The sequence below is a fragment of the Chenopodium album genome, chromosome 20 (assembly GCF_948465745.1).
Source record: "Chenopodium album chromosome 20, dcCheAlbu1.1, whole genome shotgun sequence".
In the NCBI taxonomy this organism is placed as follows: domain Eukaryota; kingdom Viridiplantae; phylum Streptophyta; class Magnoliopsida; order Caryophyllales; family Amaranthaceae; genus Chenopodium; species Chenopodium album.
The window spans coordinates 39,040,337-39,051,256 of NC_137853.1; the positions used below are offsets into that span (position 1 = coordinate 39,040,337).

Below are 10,920 nucleotides of genomic sequence, written 5' to 3' on the forward strand. Positions count from 1 at the left end.
CTCCATACAAACCTTATATAGGCCTAAAAAAGGGGTCAAATCAGGCTCATAAATTTTGTCTACATAAACTTAAATTGAAGTTATAAAGCATTGCATAAGTTCCCATCACACAACAATAAATATGGCCCAAACTAAGAAAAGTCCCTTTCATTTGAAATAGACAACCACCATTTCACATGCAAAACAGCTATTGACCTGAAAATTAAACATTTAAACCTACTAAAAGAGTGTAACACAAACAATTTGTACTGTGGATTCATCTTCTTTAAATCTGAGTATACAACATGACCATTTTCATCAGAACAATGTACAACTACCACAAAATGGCAAACTTTTATGATCCTATTTGTTTCCAGAAATGGAATAAGTAGAAATCCTTAAGACATACGGGTACTCGAATAGTACAATTTGAGTCGGATGCTGTTTACAGACTATTGTGTACTTAAATCTGATATTATTGAGACATCCTAAACTGGAAAGAAGCAAATATAAACCTATATGGACCACAAAATGAAGGACATTCTCTGATCTTGTGGTTGCTGTTTTTTTAAAAACCCAAAGGTACAACAGTAAAAACTACCTTCAGTCTTCAACCTACACCGTAATTCAGAAAGATTTAACAAGGCTTTGGCAAAGAGTTTCCTCTACTTCCAGGTTGGGGCATATTGTAGCAAGTGACATACAGGTCTTAACAGATGTGTCGGGATTTACCAAAAAGAAAGCTGTACCATAGGCTTGAGTTGCAAGGCAGACGCTGAGGGTAACCGAATATTACAGTTGAATTTCATATATTAAAGGCTTGTCTGATACAAGGACATGAACTGAAGGGATTGACTACATGGCAACAGATTCGTCTGTAAAGTTACATAAATGATATTGGAGATCGAAGGTCCCATAGACATATTCTACGTAATACATCTATTGGTTGTTATCACTGATTACCACATGGTATATGGTAAGTATTAAGTAGTGAAAATTAGGGCCAATGAAGAAAATCAAGGATAATATGCATGCATCATCAATGAACATTCAATTGGGACATTCATAAACTAATAAACTCGTGACTCTGCAAGTCTGCATTGAACGGGCATATAAGTCAAAAGGTTCAAATACTGTATACTTAGATCTGTCAGCTTCAAAAATACAGCCCTGTTCAACTAGACATCAAGGCAACAATGCAAAAGATTATGTCCACCCTCTTTGGATTCAAAAACTGCAAGACAATCAAGACTCTGGAACCAAAGATGCAAAACTGTTTTCATTAACTATCACTTGCTTAAAAATACAGAAGAGTGTTCACATATTACAGCAGGCTTTATGGGAGAGGACCAATAGGTATCGCTCATCAGTCACCTACACAAGGCAGTGGCTTCTACAAACAATCTCATTACTTCAATGAACCGTACTCCCATATGGATATAATTTACAAAGAATATTTCACCATTGATAACTGGAGACATTAGTTAGGATACACGCAAGCCTACCCTTACAATCTACCTACCCGTCTGGACAAATTGACAATAACAAAAATGACATTCTCTAGAAGTAAAAATAATTAAACGAGGAATACATTAGCACCTTCACCCAATCCTAACCTTCTAATCTACATACCCAGCTGTAATTTCTAACTCAGTCACCTAGATTGGTAAGAGAGTGCTCAGATTTGGACCTCTAGAAAGAAAAAAAAAAAATTATCATAATGGACAAGAGTTGGGAATTTCCAATGCGCCATATAAACTGAAAACAAAATGATCAGAATTTGATAGAGGTTACTAGCAATAAAATTAAGGGACCTCTAAACGATACATGAAAATTCACCACCAGCAATCTGTACCTCCGATCATGCCAAAAAGAGTTCGCCTTCCACACAATACTCAACTCAATAAGAATTCTGCAATCCAACAATAAGAGGTATTATATTTTGCAGGCAGCAACATCAAATTACAGTAACATATATCATGACACAACAGAGAAGCTGCTCAGGTTCCGTCAATACCCATGAGCCAAAAATACAATAGAGGCAACTAAGGTTAATATAGCAGAGCTAAAGTCAGTTTTATCAATAGGTCATACAACCTCAACACATTCAGTACCACCAAAAAATAATCCTAACAGTCAAAAGAAATGGTGCAAAAGCCAACTAAAAAAGTTACATGACAGAGAAAATTATGCAGACACATGTCAACTTCACAAGGCAATAAGATTCTATAACACAATAGGAGCCATATAATAATATACCATGCATTACTTTGACAATAATATCTATAGTTGAATATTAGTTATTAAAAAAAAAAAAGGTTGAACAATAAAAACTACTCATTTAGACAAATCAAATAAGACCCAACATGACTAAATTATGTTTTATATATTGAGAGTAATTTAGAAGGTTCTCTCAACTTATAAACAGTGCCAAAATTCCAAATGGAAAGAACATAGAGGATCGGGGAGTTAAATACAAGTCTCTGGTGAAAATAGATCAATAACAAACAACTTCTAGACAAGCAAACAGGATCACAGATATCATATCCATGGGCCATGCACTGGTTGCTCTAAATTTTTCCCTCATAAAACTAGGGCATAGGGGTCAGCTTTAATTCAGGGTGCCTTCAAAAGGGAAATTTTATCAAAGCAAACTGTATAATGGGTTTACTCTTCATAGATGGTAGCATCGAAAATAAAAAAAAATTAGTTGATAAAAGTTTACGCTAAAGCTATCTATAACATCTACTATATAATTGGTTAAAACTGACTTACAATGACTGCATTGGAAATTAGACTGATTATCACCAAAATGCATCCTCATAATCTCCCAAGATACAAGAGATAATCTCAAACACACACACACACACACACACACACACACACATACACACACACACACCGCTAATTGTGAACCATCCTCTCCAATTATTTAGAAAAAAGAAGAAAAAAAATCCACCTCAAAACAGAAAGGCTTACAATATGATATTCCATTTGTGTACACCAGTAATAGCTCGAAAACATTAACAAAATTATTTCAGAAATCAAACTTCCAGATAACTCAAAAACGCAACACAAATTATACAGCATACATTATATGAGTTGAATACAAGAAGATACCTCAATTGATTGCACGGAAGTAATCAACTCCTTGAAATTCCCCAACATTGAGAACGATTAAATCAACAAAACTACCAGCAAACATCTCACCCGGCAACCTTTATTGCACCCATTTCATCTATTTTTGAGCTCTTATGCTGAGATAGTTCAGTCAGAAAAGGCAATAGGCTCAATAAACAGGCATGCTCAAAAGTAAAGGAGAACGTTGTGGATCCGGACCCCAAACAAAAGAAACCGGATCCAGGTGTACAGGAATTGTATCAGCACAATGATTATTACCTTACTCTTTTTATGTCTATGAATGTCATTAACATCTTCATCACCATCATGTTTCCTCTTCTGCAAAGGTAAGAATATATATAGTTAGAAAAAAACTAAAAATCAACAACATTAGCAACATCATCTTTTATCCCAAAAGGATTTGGGATCACAGGGTCAGCTAACATGAAACATCATTCAAAATTAACATGAACCATCCGTGAAAAGTGCACAAGTGGAAATCATGATTTCATTTATTCCCAAAGAAGACAGGTCCCTACAATCGAAGAAATCAATTTCCTTCAGGTCAACTGATATAATACACCCAGTCCAAATAAACTTCACTCTATTTCCAAAAGAAGACAGGTTCCTAAGAAAGTTGACCGTACATTAATGATTAATCTATGATATATGATACTAATAGTATTTTAAATCATCTTATATGTTATATGTAAGTTGATTATATAATAAAATGTAATTAAATACAATGGCCAATGGTTAGTTTTTTAGACTGTGCTTTGTTTTGGAACAAAGGATGTGACTATAGGTAAAAACCTTAAGGAGCTAACTATATATACTTCTAATTGCAACAAATAGACTTTTGTACTTTTCAAAAACTAACTTCGACAACAAAATTAACTACCCTGCAATATCTTTTAAAAAATAATAAAAAAAACCTTACAACTTAACAAATTGTTGGATTAGTCCCAAGATGTTGATAGCATACTATGTACTAAAGTTATTAATGGACAAAGTTGTGCATTGACAATTGTTAATCTCCAATTGTTGCAATTATTAAAGAACGGAAAGAATATTCTTGAAATGCTACATTGTCAGCGTAGAAGCAAGGTAGCCAGCAAAAGAATATAAATCACCAAATAAACCAAACATAGCATGAAAACTTTCCAGATAAACTTCAACAAAAACATACAATTTCAACAAAAAATCCTTAGAGATCTACATCAGACTGTGACGAGCCTATTCTCAAAAAGGCAAGGTAGTTTCTCAACTGCCCATTCAGAATAGATAAGCATGTACAAACCTTATCATGGTGTCTCTTGGAATGTTCACCACCAGCATCCTGATGCCCACTTTTATCCTTTTTCTTGTCCTTGTCCTTGTCCTTGTCTTTACTTCGGTCTTTATGGCGGTGTTTGTGCTTCTTACGCTCTTTATCCTTCTCTTTGTCCCCGTCCTTGTGTTTTTTGTGCTTTCTATCCTTGTCTTTTGACTCACTTTTTGATTTCCCTGCAATTGTAGGGACCCCCTTTTCTTCCTACAGAATATATAAGTTGCAGTAATTAACAGAATACAACGGTAAATTGAAAAAACAGAAAATGTTGAGTAGGAATTTTATCAACCCTAGTATTAATTCCCAAAAAGGGAGCCACAAAAAAGTTTTTTTCCTAGGAAAAAAAAAAATACTTCAAACTCACACTAATCACTGAGAAATAAAAATATAACAATCTCAGCTCTCTGTGTTTTCCAGAAAGAAGGCTTCATAAATGTCATTATATGAGCAAAATCAATATGCAAGCTTCTTGATAAAATTCACATATTAGAAATGGCGGAAAACAATGTTTTTGAAATAATTCACATATTAGAAATGGCGGAAAACAGTGTTTTTGAAAATATTTGCAAAACCAAGTGGTGTTAAGCCATATAATCTAGCACTGTTTTTGCTAGGTTTGGGAAGTGGATGTGTAAGAAAAGCATTACTCACAGATGGTAACTCAACAGGGGTTGTTTCCCTCAGATGAAAGGCTTCACTTAGAGCATTTAAATCAAAGGGTCGTATTCGTGTATTTCCATCTAGCGAATATGATGGATTTTGTATTAGCTGATCCAACTGCATTCCTTCTCCCTTCCTAATTTCTGTATCCCCAACCACATTGTGAAGGTAGTGGGTATCGGCAATTGATACAGGAAGAGACTTTTTGCAGAAGAACTCGTGATGTGGTAACAACTTGTAATGAGTAATCAGATCAACAGCACCAGTAAGTTCTCTCGGACCTGAAACCAAAAATATAAATGAAACAAAAAACATAAGGAAAGAAAATACAGGACAGGGGTTTCATGTATCATGAGTTCATGAGTCATGACTATCATCCCTGCAAAAGACTTAGCCATGCTATCACAGAAAAAGTGGCTCTGACATACAGAACTAACACAGATACATTGGAAGGGTGGGGGGTCTAGGAGCAACTTTAGTATATTTTATCAAATTTTTGGCAGGATTGCTTAAAAGATGCCCCATCAACTACTAGCAAAAACATGTATCATTGTCACAGCATGGTAGAGGCTTCACAATAACTAAGACATGAGAATTACATAAGCCAGCAAAAGTTAAGGTCATGAATATCTAGAGTGGCACCCACACTAATTAAGCATAAATGTATGCAAGAAATCCAGAATGATAGACAACTGCAGATCAATCTAATGTTGTACCTCTTCCAAACTTCTTGCCTTCAGAATCCATTAATCAACATCTCATAGAGCGGTGGACCATCCTCTCCAAACTGTACACAAAAATTACTATGCAATATCAGAAAATTTCAACTTAAACACTATTACACAGAAAGAGGGAGCAAAACTTGGCCAATGTCATAAAACCAAGCAAGTGTTTTTTTACTACTTTCGATTGATTCTGTCAGGTGTACATTCAAAAGCTCATAGCATTATAACATTCACTTATTTGATCACAGAACGCCTGATATTTGTCTTAAATTTAAAACCCACATCGCAGTTAAAGGTCCAACGTCAACTTTTCTGTTTCACTTTTCCCCAAGTTTAAGTCAATTTGGTCTTAAAATACAATATACTATATACAAATCTTGAGAATGGTTTTTGGAGAAAAAAAAAAAAAAAACCTACAGTAACACAATCTAGTGAGATTGTACATTAATTGATTTAGAGGAATAAAGGATACTATTACAACCAATTCATAACAGAACATGAAAGGACATTGAACAGTCAAATGTGAAGAGGAGAGAATTACACATATGCAAATTCAATTAAAGACAAAGAGAGTAACATGAATCTAATTATCTTTTACTGAATTACCAATACATAATTTTTTTTTATGCTTAATACTATTTATCAATAAAAAATCAAGATGATTCATAATGATACTTCTTTTTTGAAAGAATCACAAATAAAACGTTCAACATTGATACAAAATCATCAGCTAAAAAGTGAAATTACAAATGAAAGATGGATAGATTTAGGAAGATATAGGCGTAGCTCTAATTATCTCAAATAATTTAGAGCTTTGACATGCCCAATAATGGACTGCATCTAGTTGATGATAGAGTAAAAACTTCGCAAATGATTAATTATAGGTTGTTTACACGTACATCCATAAATCACTTCCACTCATCAAGCTAAGAGGGCATTTTACTAATTCATAGTGTATTTGGATAAATGAACTGTAAGGAAGAAAGGATGAAAGAATCATGGATCCATTTTCCTTCATTTAAATATGAATTGGGGGAAGAACATTCAATGAATGAAAGCTTTCAAAAGTTAGAAAGATTTAAAGGAAAGTGCAAATCTACTTCTCCCAACAATTCCCTTCCCCTATCTTGCAATCAAAACACATAGTTATTTATAAGAACACTACTTCCTTCAATTTTTGAGAATGGCCCCCATGGCATCTGAAAAGCTATTTTCCTATACATCAATGAATATGCACTCTTTAATAACACGCCATCAACTAGTTTAAAAAGGAAAAAAGGTTAAATCAATACGGGGCAACCAATGGACATGCGGGGCAATGAGAGGAAGAGCATACCCACTCTTACAAAGGAGTAATTTAAGTTATATAACATTCTAAAAGGAGATTTGTATCAATTATTAAATTCAGGAGTATTATTTTCTGAAGAATCTAAAGCATGCAACTCTAATTCTGAAATAAACTGAAGATTATACATTGGAATTCCTTATTTACCCCCTACATAACAAATAAAGATGTATTTTACATCATGCATTAGAAAAAACCCCAAGCAAACATCACAAGATCTGGCATCAATCACCTTCAAAAAGCAAGTAAAATGTGTGCCCAGTGGAGAGAATGGCCTCAAGCTTCACTTCTTCAAAAGGCCTTGAACACCAATAGCTACCTGCCTGAACAATAGTAAAATATTAGTAGTAAAATACACATCCATAATTAAAAAAAAAAAATATTACTAGTGCAAATGATTGAAAGGCCATTTCATTTGAGTAGGGAGAAGGAAAATAAACAATAAAAAAGAAAGAAAAAAACCATGGACGATAAACCAATGGAAACAAAAGACCCAACTACTGAACAAACTTGAATGACTTAATTTTCCAGTGTTATTATTTGCACTTACAAGAGAACTAAGATACCACCAACCATGCCTCCGAGATTCACCAGATAGAAGTAAATATAAATTATTGTATCACATCACACTAGCATGCACAGGGAAGAAGATTATGCATATCTCAGGCAAAGGAACAGTATCAATTGGATTTCCTAAAACAGTAGAGGAAGCACACCAAATTAACTCAAAGGGATATCCTAAAATTCACTGCATGCGGACTACTAATTACTAAATATTAAATGATCCCAAATTATGATTCTTACTAAAAGTATGGATCGTAGCAACAACCTAAACACATACAGCACCAAAAGGTTGCATCCAAGTTCATCAAGGCAGAAGGCTCAAACACAAGACAACTTCTAGAAACAAACATGGGCTCCATACAAAATATATATATGAACATACTTGAACACTACAACAGTTACTTAAATACCGTTACCGACAATCAACAACCATCAAGAGCTTAATTCTGCAATTCCTTCATTCAACTTACCTATAGCCAAAAGTTCTTCTAGACATATCCATGTCACAAATTCTCCAATAGGAAGAATATTTCTAAATTATGAGGATAGCAAATTTATACTCACACGTTAAAATGAAAAAAGAGAGGCCAGGTAGGTACAGTTGAAATACTGGTGTAACCAACAACAGTAGGATATTGTAAAGTTCTATTGTGTCCTTGACAACTGAAGTGTTAGCTGGTGCCATTAACAAAAAAAATAAGAAAAAAAAAACATAGGATATCAACAGCTGGATACCGAGGTCGGTGGATATGCTACTCGTACAAATCATACCTTAATGTTTTCACGAAACTGATTACCTACAGAATTTTCCCAAGAACAGTCACCCAGCAGTCCAACACAAGTCAAGAAGGAAACATACCACAAAAAACATAATAAATTCCTTTTCACCAAAAAGCAATCCTTCATAACTTTACCTTACTAAGCCTATCTCAAAATTTCTTTAAGTTACTAGAATTTTTTAAATAGTATGGCTACTTATCAGTAGTACTGGTTAATGAATCATAGCTACAATTACTGAAACCTATAACTTTTCCAAAAGTTCATTCAAAATACGTTAAAAGGTGAGCGAATCCGTCGAAATTCCAATTATAATAGAATTGCCAAGATGAAAGCCTATGGTCAACTCAAATTTCTACATCATTAAAAAAAGCACATCGCCTTGCATGGACTTACTAGGCCACTAGCCTTAAACTGATGTTAATAGGAAGGACTTAGAGCAAATTCTTTTTAATCATAATGGAAAAATAACATCTTTTTGACAATCATGTCCCTACGCTTGTGCTTATTCTCACCTAATCTCACGCCCCTATGCAATAATGCAATATCCTTAATTATGTCAATATAATTTGTGTGCTATACTCATACATCATTCTCAATATATATCCACCAAAGAACATCCAGTGCACCTTGGTCCATGTGCCTCCATAATATCCAAATAAAATCATTCACAAAATCTTCTCCTAACATGATATCCTCCAGAAATTGTATTAAGCTTTTTAGTTGATCTCCAAAGTATAGACCTGAACTAATTCTTTGACACCTTCACCACTTCCTCATACCTATAAAAATCATACTACTTAAAGATGTGACTTGTGTGAGTTGTATGCCTCATTAATTTAAAATTCACTAATTTGAAATCTTGCTCTTGTCCATAGCCTTCAGATTTTGTAAATAACTACATACTACATGATCTTCAGTTTCTTAATCTAAGCATCATGGGCTTATAAATACTTCATTTATCATTTTAAGTTTAACTAGCTCAACCATGAAATTCAAACATCCCCTCCACGAAAAATCGAAAATACCTGGCAAGCTAATTTCATCAAACTGATCAATTACCAATTTACGCTACCCTCGCTCACTTTGGCTAAGGAAATACACATTAAGTGATGCAATTAATTACCAACTTCAGCTATTAATTTCTACCGTACCGGGCTACCAGCATAACCTTGATATAATCTTAGCAAAAATCCCATTCTTGCAAACACTATAACACCCATTATGATTGGCCCAGAAATAGCAGGCAACGAATTGTATCAGTAATACCCACTTATACTTAAACAGTACGGCTATATATCCAACAGATGAAGCAAAAGCCAAATAATCAAGAGTATTAATTTAACAAAGCTCAAAAAACCCTAATTTTTGCAACTACGTCTTGGGTTTGCTAAAATACTCATCCATAACTCAATCAAATACTTTATGATACTATTCTCACTTAAATCACACATTATGCCCAAATAACAAAGCAAATTGCAATCTTTCAACTCTCTAGAGTAAACCCTAATTTGAATAAAAAACACAATCTTCCCCGAAAAAACTACACCACCCCAATTAATTAATGCCGAAAATCCAAAAAAAATCAAAATAATTCAACAAGTTCATGATCTCAACCCAGAAGAATAAAAAATTGGACCAAAATTACCAATTCAATTTCGAATTCAAACCGCCGAAAATCGTTTCAAAAAATATAAAAAAAATATGAAATTAAACAGCGGAAAATACCTGATTTGTTTGAATTGAGTAAATAAAAGGGAAATTGAAAAGCTTGGATTTGGCGCTCGAATGATTCGTCTGTAATCAGGTAGGAAGGATTGTTGTGAAGAAAGCGAAGCAAGAAGTGGGTTTTTTTTTAATTTTTTTTGTTTCGTTTTTTATTTTATAATTTTGTGTAAAAAAAGACTGGTTCTTCTCTTCTCTTGTCGAAAATAAAAACCCCGGGGTTGCAACAGAAAAATGAGGAGAGAGAAAGAGGGGTTTTCAGATCCCCTTAATTTAAATATTTTATAATATAATCTTCCTTTTTTGTATTCAACAAAACAATGACTCTATGATTCTATGGGTTAATTTGGAGTAATGGGTATTTGTATTATAGATTTATAATCATAAAATTAGTTTAGGTGTCATGTCATGCACGGTAATTTTAAAAAATTAATATTAACTTTTCAATCTAATTGGTTATTTTACAAAACTTAAAAAGAAAATCCAAAAAATTTTAATTAATATACACACTACTTTGATGAAATCTAATCAATAAATAAACAACTATTTTTATAAGGTAAAAGTATGAAAACTTTCTTGAAGTAATATGTCGCAAATTATGTTAGTATTTTCTATTATATCAAAATGTTAGTGTGGAAAGGTAAATCAAATCTTTTTTTTATTTAAAGTAATTATCTTTGTTATTAACGTATATA

At 33.4% G+C, this 10,920-nt stretch overlaps 1 protein-coding gene across 2 annotated transcripts; it reads right to left on the bottom strand.

Annotated features, from left to right (window-relative positions):
* Positions 1–1,417: 1,417 nt before the first annotated feature.
* On the bottom strand, positions 1,418–10,463 carry LOC145597642 (mediator of RNA polymerase II transcription subunit 19a-like). 2 transcript variants are annotated; one of them, XM_081653854.1, is made up of 8 exons: positions 10,229–10,463; positions 7,392–7,478; positions 5,806–5,876; positions 5,081–5,370; positions 4,400–4,633; positions 3,379–3,438; positions 3,100–3,236; positions 1,418–1,891 (listed from the first exon to the last, which is right to left on the bottom strand). In XM_081653854.1, exons 3-7 carry the CDS (start codon positions 5,834–5,836, stop codon positions 3,186–3,188), a joined length of 666 nt encoding a protein of 221 aa, XP_081509980.1. In that variant the 5' UTR covers positions 5,837–5,876; positions 7,392–7,478; positions 10,229–10,463; the 3' UTR covers positions 1,418–1,891; positions 3,100–3,185. The 2 variants fall into 2 exon arrangements, with proteins under 2 accessions (XP_081509980.1, XP_081509981.1); XM_081653855.1 differs by having other exon boundaries at positions 7,392–7,482.
* Positions 10,464–10,920: the final 457 nt, after the last annotated feature.

Coding starts and splice junctions, on each gene's coding strand:
- LOC145597642 (XM_081653854.1), bottom strand. CDS start 5,836: ATGGATTCTGAAGGCAAGAAGTTTGGAAGAG. Junction 4,634..5,080: donor CCCCTGTTGAGTTACCATCT/GTGAGTAATGCT, acceptor TATATTCTGTAG/GAAGAAAAGGGGGTCCCTAC. Junction 3,237..3,378: donor ATAGACATAAAAAGAGTAAG/GTAATAATCATT, acceptor GAACTATCTCAG/CATAAGAGCTCAAAAATAGA.